Raw genomic sequence first — 15,138 nt, 5'->3', positions numbered from 1 at the left:
GAAAGGTTTAATATATTTTGTATTTTTCTTTTTATAGGTAATTTTTCAGATTTTCATTATGCTGTTGTTACACATGTAGCTGCGTCAAAATGTGTTAGGGTTGCCGATTTGCCTGTATAGACCATTCACTAATGCTTAACATATAAGTGTGGTGTATATTGCCAACATATAGAACGCACTGTGGAGTGATTTAAAACAATATGTTAAATTTGACCTCTGACCTCTCCTCCAAAGTCAGTAGAACTAAAGGTCAAATAATTGTTTTTTTTTAGTTTCTTCCTATCACTGTTTCTACTGACAACATACAGGTACATATGGAATTTTATATATTGGGATTCAAAATATTTAAATTATAATTTGCATTCAAATACGATGGCACATTTGACCTCTGACCTCGCTGTTCTAGCTTTCAAGTTGACCCTAAAATGCAACCTTTAAAGAAAAAATCCTCTAACGAAAGTACTGTCAAGAGAATGAGCTGCCTATGTGAACCTCCTTTTGAATATTTTAAAAAATATTTGTTTTATCAAAATGAGTGATAATTAATTTGATAAGTACTTTCTTTTTTCTTTAATTTTTACGCTGCACAGATTTCTGTGCCGCTTCTGGAACTGTCTGTGTGGCTGTAAATGTTTCGAGGGGGATTCCTTTTCGCGTCGCACAGAAACCGGACGCTGTTGGTACATTAGCTGCAGAAAAAATGTCATAGTTGAGCCGAATGAATGGATGCTGTGAGGTGCCTTTGCTCACATCTGTCCAAAATGACATGAAGCTCTGAGCTTCCATCGCTCAGCTCCGCCGATTGTCGCCTCCGGTAAGAAAAAAAAGAAAAAGAAAAAAATGGGAATGTTTGTGCTTGTCTGGTTAATGCAGCTTAGCTTCCACTGGTTTATCATTGAGTTCAATTTAGATTCATGTTATTCGACCTCGTCGGGAGTTAGGCCACACTGACCCGTGCACAGCTTCAACTTTTCCTCACTTAGCTTCTCAGAAACGTCCCGCTGCATGGGGATGCTTTCCCTCTTAGCTTGTTAGCAAGCTAAATGTTGCTTGTGTCAAATTGGGTACATTTGAACTCAGTTTAGCTCCTCGGTTACAGCCTGCACAACTTCATCAGAACATAAACAACTGGATTAATAAGAAAAGCGTGAACAAGTTGCACTTTCTGTCAACTTTCAGCTAGTCAGGGCACCATGGCAACGAGGATGAAGCTAAAGCTGAAGACTGTATTTTTGCTCTACTTCATGGTCTCGCTCCTGGGCCTCATCTATGCACTGATGCAGCTCGGTAAGTAAATCCTACCTATGAGCAGAATGAATAATGGTATAAATATTTCAGCATCAGCAGGTGTAAAGGAGTCAAAAATGTGCAAACCTGAGTGGCAGAGCTTCACTTTGATTTGTTTGTGCAGGCCAGCGCTGTGACTGTACAGAACATGACTTCCCTAAAGACCGCACCATATCTCGGCTGCGTGGGGAACTACACCGTCTTCAGGAGGAGATGAGGAAGTTTGAAGTAACAAAGCAACCTCAGAGGCAGCCAGCCAAACCGTCCCTGCCCACCATCTTTGTTATCACGCCGACATATGCAAGGTAGTCTTCCAAGCGACCGTTGCTTGGTGTCCACCCTCCGCTGTGCATTCCTGCACTGATCTCACCCTCTCTCCGATTTCCATCTGTTTTCAGGCTGGTGCAGAAGGCCGAGCTGACTCGTATGTCCCAGACTTTTCTCCATGTCCCTCGGCTCCACTGGATCTTGGTGGAGGACTCGCCACACAAGACGCCTCTGGTGACCGACCTGCTGATGAAGAGCGGCCTGACCTACACTCACCTACACATGCCCACCGCCAAGGACCGCAAACTACAGGAGGTTCGTTCAATTTTATTTTATTTTTGTCTTATCCATGCATGTTCTTGCAATTTTTTTTGTTCCTTATTTAAAAACACTGAGTCATTCTCCTGCTCAGGGTGACCCCAGCTGGCTCAAGCCCCGTGGAGTGGAGCAGAGAAACGAAGGGCTACGGTGGCTTAGAGAGGACAGGAGGGCTCAGCCAGGAGGGGATAACCAGCAAGGAGTGGTGTACTTTGCTGATGACGATAACACATACAGCCTGCAGTTGTTTGAGGAGGTGGGATATTTAAGTGTGTGACTATGTTTATTTCTTTCACTATTAGGCTTATTGCTGATGCCTGCGAACAAATGTCCTCTTTTCCTCAGATGAGGAGCACACAGCGGGTGTCAGTTTGGCCGGTGGGCCTGGTTGGAGGGATGAAGTATGAGAGGCCTGTGGTTGAAGGAGGAAAGGTAAGGTCACTGACATTTTGCCATGCTGCTGTTTTTAAAGATGCAAAAATCCCCTGCATCTAACTGCACCTAAGAGCTAAGCTTTTCAGCTTTTTCATCTGATCTAAAATACTGAGATCATATTTACGATGGTTTGTTTAAGGTCGTTCGCTTCCATACCGGCTGGCGTCCCAGTCGGCCCTTTCCGATCGACATGGCTGGCTTCGCCGTTTCCCTTAAATTGGTCCTGGCCAATCCAGAGGCATGCTTTGACGGAGAGGCACCAATGGGCTTGCTGGAAAGCAGCTTTCTTCAGGGACTGGTTACCATGGATGAACTGGAGCCCAAAGCAGACAACTGCACTAAAGTACGTGTGTGTTAAGAGATAAGAATGAAGACTTGTCTATAATTATTTTAGAACAGATGATTCAGTGTGAAATGCTTTGTTCTGAAGTCTTCAGTCTTTTCTCTTTATGATTTATGGAAATCGCAGAAAAAGAGACCTTTAAGAAAGAAGTGTTCGTGCATTTGGCATTTGCAGTAGTTGCATTACGATTCTAGTAACAGTTTATATATAAGGTCACGTGTAGTAATAGTGTGTTTGTGTGCTTTGCAGGTGCTGGTGTGGCACACACGGACAGAGAAACCGAAGATGAAGAGAGAGGAGGCGCTGCAGGCTCAGGGACTGGGTTCAGACCCTGCTGTGGAGGTCTGAGGGACACGCATGCACATCAACACACACTCACACACACATGCGCACACAGTGTGTGATTATATTCTGCTGTTAATGCTGCATACGTAACTGCATTGTAAATACTGTAAACACTAAAGTACAGGAGAGAACCTGGTTTTGAGAGACTGTTACACCCGGTTGTACATATAGATGTGTATCGAGTGTGTGTTTTGTCATAACTGTGCTGATTGTATGTTAGTGTGTGCGTCTTTTTCGTTTTTGAGTTTGCGATCCTTGTTTAGCAGTACAGTCAGTGTCAATGTTAAACTACTACCTGATGGGGGCGCCAGTGTATTAGTTTGTGAAGCCTTGCTGCTGGAGCACTGCGGCTTAAAACTGGAGGGAGGGTGCGTCTCATAGCAGGGTCGTCTTGTATCACTTCTGTTTACTCGTAGCTCAGTTAGACGCCTGTGATGTTTCCCGTTCCCGGCAGCAGTTAGATGTTTTTATCAGGGGCTGGAGGTATAAATGATGTGACAGGCAGAAACCGTGTATATACCTTTTCCAAAACATGGAGTGGTATTTTAAAAAGAAGGATTTGGTTTTTTATTTCATTATTTTTAAATAGTGAGTTGAGCCAATATGATGATGAAGAAAGAAGGGGGAAATGCAGACAACCAAGCTTGTCATTTTTTGTGAGTGTCTCATTCACAAACTGCCTTGTAGGGGGAAAAATTACTAAATTTTATCATTATTGTTAGATGATCATAAATGTTTGTGGCTTCATGTTATTGTGGGGAAAACCTTTGCCTAGCATGCCAAAGATCCCCGGATTGGGACTAGGAGGTGACACAAATGCAGCGTCGGGGTAGAACAAGTCAGTGTACTCCTATTAGCAGTCCCAAGGGTTAAGTCTGCAAGGGTGACCCCATGGGAAGTAAGGGAGCAGCTCAAAGGACCCTCGTGTACATTTCAGTAGTGCAGGTGTGATAATGAAGTACGAAAGGTTACTTTGAAGGTGTTGGACTGTTTATTACCCCAGTTTTGCTCACACAGCAGATTTGGGCTGGTGATGATTTCAGAACACATTTATCTTTTTTTCAATTCTGGGTCTGAATTGTATGTTTAGTGATACTGAGCTGCTTATTTGAGCTCATGTCTAAGCGTTTTGTGCAAACTGTTATTTTTATATACAAATGATTAACAAGGGAAGCGTCTACTAGACTCTGACAGATACAGGACATTTGTGGTAGATACCGATATTTAGGGGGTTTAAAGCAAAAACGTGATACTGATATCTAGAGTATGTCAGTCACATGGATATAATGTGTACCCTGGTTTAGCAGTGCAGCCTTCAGTGTCGTTCCAGTTTTCAGGCCAAGGATCAGTTACAACTGTGCACTTAGTTCATGCATGGCTTCTGATTTTTGTGTTTGTAAGTCAATATTCAGGATGTAGATCCTTTTTCTTTTCTTTTTTTTCTTTTTACCCCTGAAAACAAGTCATCAGCATCAAAGCAATGTCAATAATCTTTACTCAAACTTTAATAACAATGTCTAGGATTAAGCATTGTAGAGCCAAGGCAGTGAATACTTACTACGTCTTTTTTTTAACAATAAAAATATCCATGACTGAGACGGTGCTCTCTAAACACGCCGAGCAGTGAACAAACCCCACGGACGACTTGCTGTTGCGTCTTTATTAAGCCCTCAACAACCCGTGTTGCAGACAAAGTGGTGCAACTTAGCAACACGGGCACGACAAACACCCGCGTAATGGTTCCACACCCAACGCACAAGTTCTGGGTTGTAACTGGTGTCATCACACCACAGCTAGTTTAACCCAGTGTTTTGTGAGCAGCTTTAGTGATGCTTTTTAAAAACCACGCTCAAAGTGGAAACCATTTAAGGCAGTGATTAAACAAACATCTGTGCTGAAGCGCATATAAACGAGTTATGCAATAAACAAACGTGTTACATTTCGACACTGCTGCGATCAGAAAAACACTTGAATTTGTCTCCAGCGGGCAGGAAATCCCTGGTACTTAAAGATTGCCGAATATGGAAACTCGAGCTGTGCTTCGTCATCTTCCACACTCCCTGCAATGCAACAGACGCTGTAAAAACAGCTAGTGCCTGCTTACGTGTAATTAGTGCCTGTAAGTAACTTCTCTACTGGTGTATAACGTATTTATTACTGTTCTTTACATTGTACAGTGTGATCATGTCTGTCCCTGGCCTTGGAAATAAAAGTAATGAAAAACACGTTTTGTCACTTTCGTTTGTCTCCAGTTCTTTTGAACTTAAGTGAAGCTTTTTTTGTCTTTAAAATTAGTTTGTTTTTTTTAAACAGCAGTTATATTGAAAATCATGGAGGTAGTCTGCGGTGAGACAGGCTTTTGCGGCGTTTAACCTTTGCTGCCTGCAGCAACTTGACACACCGCATTCATTGTGCACATCTGTTCTCTGAGCGTGTCACTTTCAGTAGTCAAGCTGTGATATATGACTTGGTCCCTCTCCTCTGACCTGTCACGCAGCGTGTCTGTTATTTTTATCACGTTGTCTGCACCTAGCATCGTCTATAACGCCGTCTTCCAGCCGGATGTTCTGCACATTCACCACATCCTTACCTCACCGTCCAGATACCGAGCCCCAACTTGTCTGTGCCTGACAGCGACCATTGCAACCTGCTCAGTCATGGGTGATTACTCTCTCGTGGGCGGGGATTCTCTAACCTCGGAACAGCTGAAGTTGCGTGATTGACAGCTGGTGCGCCCTCTCTAAGGGGAAGCGGCCCACTTGGTGACTATATTTGGAGCGTGTGGAGGTGTACTCGCGGAGGGACTCCAAGATGAAGATGCAGTGGGAGATGAGTAAGAGGAGCTGAAGTCAGAGCTACATGCACGCCACTGTTGGTCCTCGATGAGTCACAAGTGCAGCTGCACGAACACGCAGTAGACGATATTAGTGGTGATACTGAAAGAAGTTGTATTATTACCTGTAAAAGTATGAGCTTCACTGTCATGAATAACACATCATTAAACTCCTTTTAATCTGTGTGTGTTCCTGATGGTGTGTCATCACAGCTGCAGAGGAACCCTCTGCATGCGTTTACATGAAGGTGCACAAAGGGCTATTAAATGTGACACGGGCAAAAAAGCAGGCATTGACTGACACACACACACACAGAGGTAAACAGCTCCCACTCCCAGTCCCACCCAGACCAAGTGTTCACTGTGCAAACACTACCATATCATTGACCAGGCTAACTGATTTTAATCTGTATACACACATTCCTACTCCAGGGTTTACCTGCATTAGAAGTTAACAGTTCAGGGTGTTACACTGACTCGCGTGTGGTTTTTAAATGTCTTCTTGTGGCGAGCAAATCAAGGATGCAACCAATTACGGGAGGTTTTGTGCAAGATTTGCAGAGAGATTAATGCGTTAGTTGTGTTTGGATGAATGTATCTGTGTTTTGAGAGAATAACATGTTTCACAGGAACGCCTTCAATTTGAATCACAACCAAGATTCGTGCAAGAGTGGAAAAACTATAGTTGTTCTCTACATATCAGTCAGTCTAGTTTAGGCCATTCAACAGGCCTAGTTGTCCTAGGGTGAGGCACAGGGTACACCCTGGACAGGTCCCAGCCTGTCACAGGACCAACACAGGAACTGACAACCGTTCACACCTATGGCTAATTTAGAATGACCAATTGACCCACTAACTGTCTTTTGACTACAAGAATAAGCCAGAGTACCCGGAGAGAAACCATGCAGACACGAGGAGAAAATGCAAACTCCACACAGACAGGCTGCAGGTGGATTTGGACCCAAGACCTTGCTAGCCAAGATAAGCACACTGATAAGAAATAGTTACAATCTTTCAAGGACTCCTGGGGCACCAGAAACTTCTACTGATCCACCTGAGGCTTCACCTAAGAACCTGTTTCAGACACTGTTCAGCCAAAGGCCAGCCAGCAGACTTCTGATTTTAGTAGGCATTTCCCATCCAAATTCAGGAGGCCTCTGGCATATCTGGAAGACTGTTTTCTCGCAGAGCTAGGAATGTGGGATCGTAGTCTGATATCGACGTATGGCACCGTTTTATGTTCAGACCATCTAAAAGGTCTCTGACACTGGCTTTGGTCTTCCTGTGGATCGTTTGACTCGTTTTGACGCATAGATTTGAAGTGCGATTGTGTCAATGCCGAGTGTTTGCAGACGAGTCGACGTCTTTCGTACGAGCTGCAGATGGCAGTCTGCTAGAAATCCGAGCACAGTGAGGTCTTTGGTGCAACACCCTCTTTGTGTTCATCGTGTAACTAAAGAACAGGGATGGCTACTGAATCCAGTTCATGCCACATTTGTATGCTTTGAAAGCGTTTGGTGGGATTGTCTGCACTGAAACGACACCTCCCTAAGTATTGCAAGTGTCCTGCATCGACCGCGTTTTCTCTTGTTAATGCACTTTAATTTGTGAAGCTCTTTCTTTCATTAAAACTTTCATTAGAATGTGACCAATTATTTGCCTTGTGGAGAGAGGACAAGGCCAAACAAATCATTGATCTTTGGGCGTGCTTGTCCAAATTTGACCAGAGAAGAGCACGGCATACCCTCCACGACACTAAGTTAGACGTCCAGGGGGATTCAGGGCTACATCAACATCTATTGTGCCATCTGTGAAGAGAACAAAAAGCTACGTACGTTTTAAGGGAGTAAAACAATACTGCCGTTGTAGAAATACCAGTGATAAATCAGTGCATCCACCGGTGCTCAGTGGAAACAACAGCAAATGTTAAATTGGCAAACTTCACCTTCAAAAAGTCAACAAACCCTCAAGACAGCAAGTTACTGATGTGTAGCACAGATCAGCTCTTTCACTGTGATTTTTGATTCATTCGAAAACAGAGAAGCTATAAAAATGTTTTTATGTTCTCATGCTATTCAGCAGAACTAAAAGATTCATATAAAACTATTAATCGAATAATAAATTATGGTGTGACTGAGTGAATTAGCTCCAGCTGTGGTGTACAATTCAATGACTAAACAATTACACAGTCTGAAATGTTTGTTAATACAGAACATGTGTACTTTTACTCCAGAAAAGGTTTATGTACAACTACATTACCATTACCACTTTTCTATGTATAGGATTTATGGCAGGATACCTCTTCCCTGTGTTTCCCTGTGTTCTGTAGCTCCACAGCTGGAGACCAGAGTGATGAATCTACAACAGACATAACTAAAGCTAACCTGCTGGTTAGCTGCACAGAGCTGCACCCACAATTCACAAAAATTAGCCCACCTAGCATGCAGCAGCTATAAGTTATAAGACCCTTTAGATCTGCACAAAGTGAAAGAAACAAACGTAACTGTTTTATCAGATCAGGTCAGACTAGTGATGGCTAAATGAGGCCTCACGGAGTGTGCGCTACATGACCCTTACCGTGTTTACACCGTCTTGGTGTGTTGCTTAATAGCGACATCTGCTGGGTTTAAAAATCATTGCAGGCACGCTGGATAAATTCATTCATTCAGGTCAGAATGGTACATAAATGTTATATTCCTGATGTTAACAACACATTCTGTGAAGAAGTGATCTGGTGATCCTTATTTCGCCCTTATGGCCTAACATGCCACTCCACTGGCAAATGGATACAGTCCAGCTGATCTTCTCATGGGAAGAAGGATAAGGACAACTATTCCTGTCATTCCATCACAGCTAATAATAAGCTAACAAACTTACAGACAAAAACAGAGACAAAACTGCAACCGCAGACACAGACCACATGACAGGCAGCCTGGATAAAAAGTGTGGAGAGAAACTGAAGTCAGTTGATTCGTTCTGATATCTGGACACCGAGCGAGTGACGAATTGTCCTGTTAACGTAACCAGCTGATGATAAAGTGCTAACTGAATGAAAGAAAAATGTATATTCCAAATAATTAGATTATAAAATGATCGATTAATGCAGTATGTAAATGGTTTTTGTACTTTGGACAGGTCGCCAGACTGTCACAGGGCTAACATTTAACCCAACCTCACTAATTACATGTTGTTGGACTGTGGGGGGAAGTCCTGGTATCCAGAGTAGTATCCAGAAAGTTAACAGACTGTTCAGGTAAGCCTCTCCAGGACCAACAGGATATACAGAGTCCCCACTGTATGTTGGTGTAATGCATAAGAGTGCAATAACTGAGCTCACAGGCAGAATAAAGTTGATAGAGTTTTTATAAAAGGTTAATCTATAAAGAGCTGTTTAAAACAAAGTATGAGGTAAATCAGAGATTGAATGATCATAGTTTCTAAGTCATAAGGCTTCGTGTCCATCTCGGACCAATAAATCATTTATTTGACCATGGAGAGCTTGGTGCATTGAGCACTGAAGGCACAACTTTGTTGACTCGACCCACCGCTGCATCCCTGCAAATCCTCTATAGCTGGATCCCGCGAGTTTACCCAGCAAAGGTAGGACGTGCGCTGCTGCTGCTGAGATTTTTTTTCAGTAAGTTAATATTTGACCTGTTTAATACATGGCTTTATCTCTAAGTCAGTGTGTGTTCAAGGATGTAATGACAAGGTGTGTGTGTAGGTGGAGAGAGGGAGAGTGTTTTACAGCGTGTGTGTGTGTTCGTACCAGTGACGAAGACTCTGCAGGTCTGGGCAGGGTTGGCGTGTGACGTGTATGAGGGCAATAAGCAGCGCTCCCGGCTCCGTGTCACTCACTCAGACTCACACACCGAGAGGGGAACGAGACGAGAGCGAGAGATCTGGTAAGGCTGCAACTATTTCTTCACCTGTTGAAGGCGTTACTGTTTAATATGTGGTAGCAGGCGTTTCTGTTCACTCCTGTTTAATGCTCTCACTGTTGGGCTGCTTCTCAGCCCTGTTTAATTTTTAACACTTTAATTAAGTCATCCTTTTTTTTTTTATTCGCCTCCTATTACACAACACCTTTCAGTCTTTATTTTGCAATCTGCACATTATATGAAACGTTACCTGCACTTCGCAAGTCTTCGAGATTTCCAGGACGCCGTTTGTCAGAGCACAGAGGGAAGCTTTTTCGTTTCCTCTTCTGTTTGCCACCCTTGTAACAATCCAAAGTCTTCATTTGTTTTAAAAAACAAAGCTGATCTGGAAAGGACACCAAATATGTCTGCAGTTTCTGGTTATTAGCAGGAAGTGTACTCCTTCAGAGGAGCATTAGTGTGGACTTTGTTGTTATGTAACTTGCGGTGAAACGGTTTACAAGGTGATCGCAGAGGGGAGGGGAAGCGATCTTGCACTTTTTCACTGCAGGGTCAAAACCCCTGAGTACGTCTCATTTCTACCAGCAGCGCAATCAGTGATGTCACAGCGGCTGATTTCTTGCCTCATCCTGGACTAACACACATGTTTGTTTGGCCGCTTTTCTTTTATTAATTAAAAGTGTCCCACCAGGCGGAGAGTGCAAGCGAAGCTTTTGCTGCAGTTGCAATTCTGCCCAAAAGGGCAGTCGAGCGAGCAGTGATCATTGAGGGCCTCAAAGAGGAGCGCTCTGAGTGACGCTCGTTGATTGTGTGGCTTGCATTGTAATCACTGTGACACACAGATCAGTCCACTGATCATAAAGTAGAGGTCAGAGGTCAAATGTGACATGGTATTTAAGATGTTATAAGGAAGTTCCAATATGTTGGCAACAGTTTCTAATAGGGCTGCGTTAACGTGGTTAATGATTAACGCGATTAAAATGGACGAACTGCCCAAAAGGCGTTGACAGAGACATTTCAGGGATTTTGAGTCAGTCTGCGCTCCAGATGGGTTAATTGTTAATCGCGTTAGTCGTAATGACAGCATTAACGCGTTTAAGCCGCATTAACGTGTTAACGGCGAGTAACCCCTTACACGGATTGATCTGCGTTAACTCGTTAACGTGGATTAGCCTGTTTTAACGCGCTAACGCGGATCAGTCGTGCCAACGCCACCGGCACATAACCTCGTTGGTGGAGGTAATAATGCTGCTCTTCCTGCACAGGGAGTGGAGCAGTCATCAGCCGCTCCAACACAGCCAGAATATAAGGAACTCATCTAAACAACACTGTGCTTACACGGGACCCCTGAAAAACACATGCCGATGTTTGAAGCAGATTGTATGACTGACTTTCAGAACAGGTGGAGAATGGACAGACAAGCAGGTCGCTGACACCGACAGTTAGTCTGAAGTCATTGATTTTGGCTGCACATCCGGCTGTCCGACTCCCTGTGTGTTTATCTTCAGCGCTAAGAATGCTGCGCGTTCAGTTTTTTGACATCTGTTATCATCACAACCCCGATAACATTGACTCTGACCTCCAGCCTCGGTCACGGCCACCGATATTCAAACACAGACATTCTTGTGACGCCTGCATAGCATTTCTGTTGTACAGTACTTACCATCCAGAGAGGCTGATAAAACACACACATACTCACATTGATGTGAAAAGTAATTATCTTTCGTCTATGGTCTTTTACGCTTTTTCCTTCAGCTTTTATCTCCTATCACTGTTCTTGAAATTTTGGCTGCCTGTATGGAAATGGATCAGACTGTGCGTTTGACAGAGGGCAGTGTTATGTAACAGCTTTAAACTCTAATCTCTCCTCTCTCAGCAGGAACAAACCAGGAGCAGAAAGAGTGTGTGAGAAAGTGCACCAGAGGCCAAAAGAAGTAACAGACAGAAACTCGAAGAAACTCCAACAAAAAGATGGCTATTGGCAGGAACTCCAGGATGAGCTCAGTCCGAAGCTCCATCAGGGCCCCAAAGTTTCTGGATAAATCGAGTGGCTTCTACGGTCGCCTCGACGAGCCCGAGGCCGCCACAGAGGTAGAGGAGACTGGTGTAAATGTTTGCAACATAGAGGAGGGAGTCTCGAGTGACCCATCCATCACAGCGGTGCATTGTTCTGATGAGAAGGAAGAAGGCGAGGTGTTTGGCTTCAGCGAAGGCATGATGGAAGATGACGACGAGAGCCTCCTGAGGAGGAAACCCAGCCGCCGCAGCAGCAGGTGGAGAAGAAGCTCCAGGAGGAAGCAGAAAGAGGGGAGAGCAGACGAGGACGCAGCCAGAGAGGAGAGGCCCAGCCTGGGCACGGAGGGTCCGGCTGACTTCTCCGAGGACATCAGGGTGAAGATTGAGATAGAGATGGAGAACCTGAAGAAGGTGGAGGAAGAAAATGAAAAGGCGGGCTGGGAGAAGGAACCCGTGCTCGTTCACTTCCCGGCTCGGGAGGACGCTGACGACCAAGTCCTTATCCGAGACAAGAAGAGAGGAAGAGAAGACGAAGAGGAGGAGGAGAGGAGGATGACGAAGGAGCAAGAGGAAGGGATGAAAGTGGTGAAGAGGAAAAATTACCGCAAGGTGAGAGAAAATGTGCGGTGTTGTTTTAGGCTGCAGACTTGTATCAACTTCCTCTTCAGTTTGTCACATTTACATAAACTCCGTATTTAGCTTCGCTGCGTCGGGTTAAACTTTAAGCCGAAGCTGAAGGTTGTGTAACTGCACGCCCAGCATGTGTGGAACAGAGGGGTAAAGTTCTCCCTCGCCATCCTCCACGTAATGCACTCTGGGTTATTAACTGCCATGGAAACTATCATATCACCTTTATAACATGTTGCCACTGCGCGTCCAAGGTCCAGCGGCCACTGGTGCGTGTCACGGCACATGAAGTCACCCCCAAATGAGTTTTTCCTCTACGTCATTTTTAATGACGAAAAATTAAGCAGGTTATTGTAAAGAATTTCTGCTCCTGCTGACACACACACACACACACACACACACACACACACACACACACACACAGGTGACATTCCTGTGGCTCCTCTATCATGTCCTTTGATCAGTGGAACGAGGTCAGGTGATGCTGACCCGCCTGCTAAACCCCACACCGTGAGAAAACATTCCAGTGCTGTTAATCAGCTCCGCTCTGCAGACGATTGGTTGGTTTCTGCTCAGTGTGCGGCGCTGGTTAAATATTTAGTCATGAGTTACCACAGCACAACCTGTTTCCAGTGAGCTCATTATTTTCCAGATGGACTTTTAGACAATAATAAAGCTCATTGGTTCTTTTTATAGAAAAGGTCAATAGCGTGTCTCTTGGAATTTCCCAGGAAGCAGCCGTGCTGCGACACAACAGAAACATTCATTAATTTGTATACTGAGCACAGGAATTCCAGTGAACTCCAGGAAAAATCCTTTTATTCCGTGCACAAGAAATGAGCCTAGAGCAGGATAATGTCAAACATTAACATTCAACATATGTAAAAATTCAAAGAAAAACTTCCAGTAACACATTTATATTAAGCAAATGGCTACTTCCTGGTGTTTATTACTATTTTACCCGTTTAATGAAGCGCTTGGCCAATTTAAATTCAGCATCTAAGTACAAACTCAATTCAAGACTGAAGAGCTCAGTCACAAAACAGCTTCATGGACCTGCTTTGATTATTGACTCATTATCGACACAAGAGCCCTGAGGTCTCCTGTGGTGGGATCCTTTGGGTCCTAGCAGTTGGTGTTTGCTCCATTGTTTCACACATGCTCGATCGGACTGTGATGTAGAGTTTCGAGGGCGCTCGAGCAGCTGTGTCACATTCCCTGAGGTGTTGCTGAGCTGTTTTGTCTGTGATGCAATGTCCTGCTAGGGGGGACTGCTGCCATGGGGGAGTGCCTTTATCATTGTAACATTGTAACTACATCTGAGGTTCTTCTTTTCACCTGTCAGTGGCTATAATGTAGCTAACCCTTACTCCTCCTGTTCCCACCAGGCCTTGGACCGAGCACTGCGCCGCGGCTGGGAGGCCTTCGTCGCCAACCTCTACAGCGTCACGCTCTCACCGGTGAACTCCTCGCCATCGTCGTCTTCACCGTCGTCGAAGAAGAAGCACCAGCACAATTCAGTGTTAGCAGAATTTCAATAGAAATGGAGATAGAGATGGACAATGAAGCTTGAGGCTTCTTAACTTTTAATAATATCAGGGTCATGCAGCGCAACGACTGCTGCAAAGTATCGGACAATCCTGCCTGTATAACATTTACCACATGACGTGTCTGAGTCATCACCTCAGGAATATTAATCAATTATGTAACTTACTGGGTCTTGATTACTCAGCTGAACCTTTATCGCCTTATTAGGATGCACCTTAGTCAGGACACAAACTGCAGGGATCCACTTTAGCTCGATGGGCTGCTGGTTTTACAGTGAAGTCTATGAGACTGGCCTGAACAGAAATCCCTGGTCTTTATGTGACTGAGTTCAGCAGCTGCTCGTCCCCTTCTGATCTCCAGTTTTAGTCAAGTAAGAGCATTTTAGCTCTTAATATCCAGTTCGTTACTAAGAGCTCGCAGTGCAAATGATCTCTGCTTCCTTTGGTTTAGCGCTGTGAAACTCCTCGAGTGTTGATGTGTAACCAAAGGGGGTGGAAAGTTTAAAACGTAGCAGCTGACTGATGGACTTTAGCTGTGGAGTAATACATACTTCTGTAGGATTAACCGTGGTGCTCGTTGCCTAATCAGACAAGCTATTTATGAGTAAATAGTATGCAGTAAATCAGTAATTAAACTTTATTAGGGATTCACATTATTATGGACACATTCTATTATTTATGTAGGCTTTATTGCAAGTGAAAAAGACGGACAGGGTCCAACCTTGTGCAAAGGAATATGTAAGAGTTTCTATTACAGCTTTTTAGCTTTTTCCTCATGAGGTTCCTGCGTGTGTTCTAGTGAAGGTTATTAAACCTGAAGGGACAGAGCAGGGAGGTGTAAGCTTAGATGTCCGTCCAGAAAAAGATAATGCTTATTTTTGGTCAAAAAAGTCATATTAAATAGTGCATATTTTCTCTATTTGAATGCAAAGTTGTGTCTTTTTCATGTGTTTGATTTGTACAACTGACGACTGTATTTAAGAACTATTAATAATGGACGTTTGTAGATGTGACAAAAATGCAATAAATGGTCTTTAATTTTCAAACATTCATTCATCTATTTTTTTTATTGCCCTTATCCACTTCACAGATACTGAACCAATTTTTTCAGTGGTGCCACTAAAAATAAATATTTACTGTTCCGGTAACAAAAAAAAATCTCTGCAACTCTCCGTGTGGTCAACAACAGACACACATTATGCCCCTATCGTGGACTAAACCAATCAGAGATAGTCAGGG

General features: G+C 43.9%; 2 protein-coding genes across 3 annotated transcripts; both read left to right on the top strand.

Annotated features, from left to right (window-relative positions):
* Positions 1-553: 553 nt before the first annotated feature.
* Positions 554-5,220, top strand: b3gat3 (beta-1,3-glucuronyltransferase 3 (glucuronosyltransferase I)). Its single transcript, XM_005927751.2, has 8 exons — positions 554-814; positions 1,180-1,287; positions 1,412-1,592; positions 1,686-1,869; positions 1,967-2,128; positions 2,218-2,304; positions 2,447-2,650; positions 2,900-5,220. The coding sequence occupies exons 2-8, from the start codon at positions 1,194-1,196 to the stop codon at positions 2,996-2,998; spliced, it is 1,011 nt and encodes a 336-aa protein (XP_005927813.1). The 5' UTR covers positions 554-814; positions 1,180-1,193; the 3' UTR covers positions 2,999-5,220.
* A 4,347-nt stretch (positions 5,221-9,567) lies between these two features.
* Positions 9,568-14,945, top strand: sb:cb1058 (uncharacterized protein LOC394209 homolog). 2 transcript variants are annotated; one of them, XM_005927750.3, is made up of 3 exons: positions 9,568-9,733; positions 11,589-12,334; positions 13,741-14,945. In XM_005927750.3, exons 2-3 carry the CDS (start codon positions 11,681-11,683, stop codon positions 13,891-13,893), a joined length of 807 nt encoding a protein of 268 aa, XP_005927812.1. In that variant the 5' UTR covers positions 9,568-9,733; positions 11,589-11,680; the 3' UTR covers positions 13,894-14,945. The 2 variants fall into 2 exon arrangements, with proteins under 2 accessions (XP_005927812.1, XP_005927811.1); XM_005927749.3 differs by having other exon boundaries at positions 9,571-9,733; positions 11,586-12,334.
* The last annotated feature ends 193 nt before the right edge of the window (positions 14,946-15,138 follow it).

Source organism: Haplochromis burtoni, unplaced genomic scaffold (assembly GCF_018398535.1).
Source record: "Haplochromis burtoni strain Fernald_Lab_line unplaced genomic scaffold, NCSU_Asbu1 Contig_102, whole genome shotgun sequence".
Lineage (NCBI taxonomy): Eukaryota > Metazoa > Chordata > Actinopteri > Cichliformes > Cichlidae > Haplochromis > Haplochromis burtoni.
The sequence above is the reverse complement of the archived record's forward strand: the minus strand, read 5'-3'. Positions and strand labels throughout refer to the sequence as shown.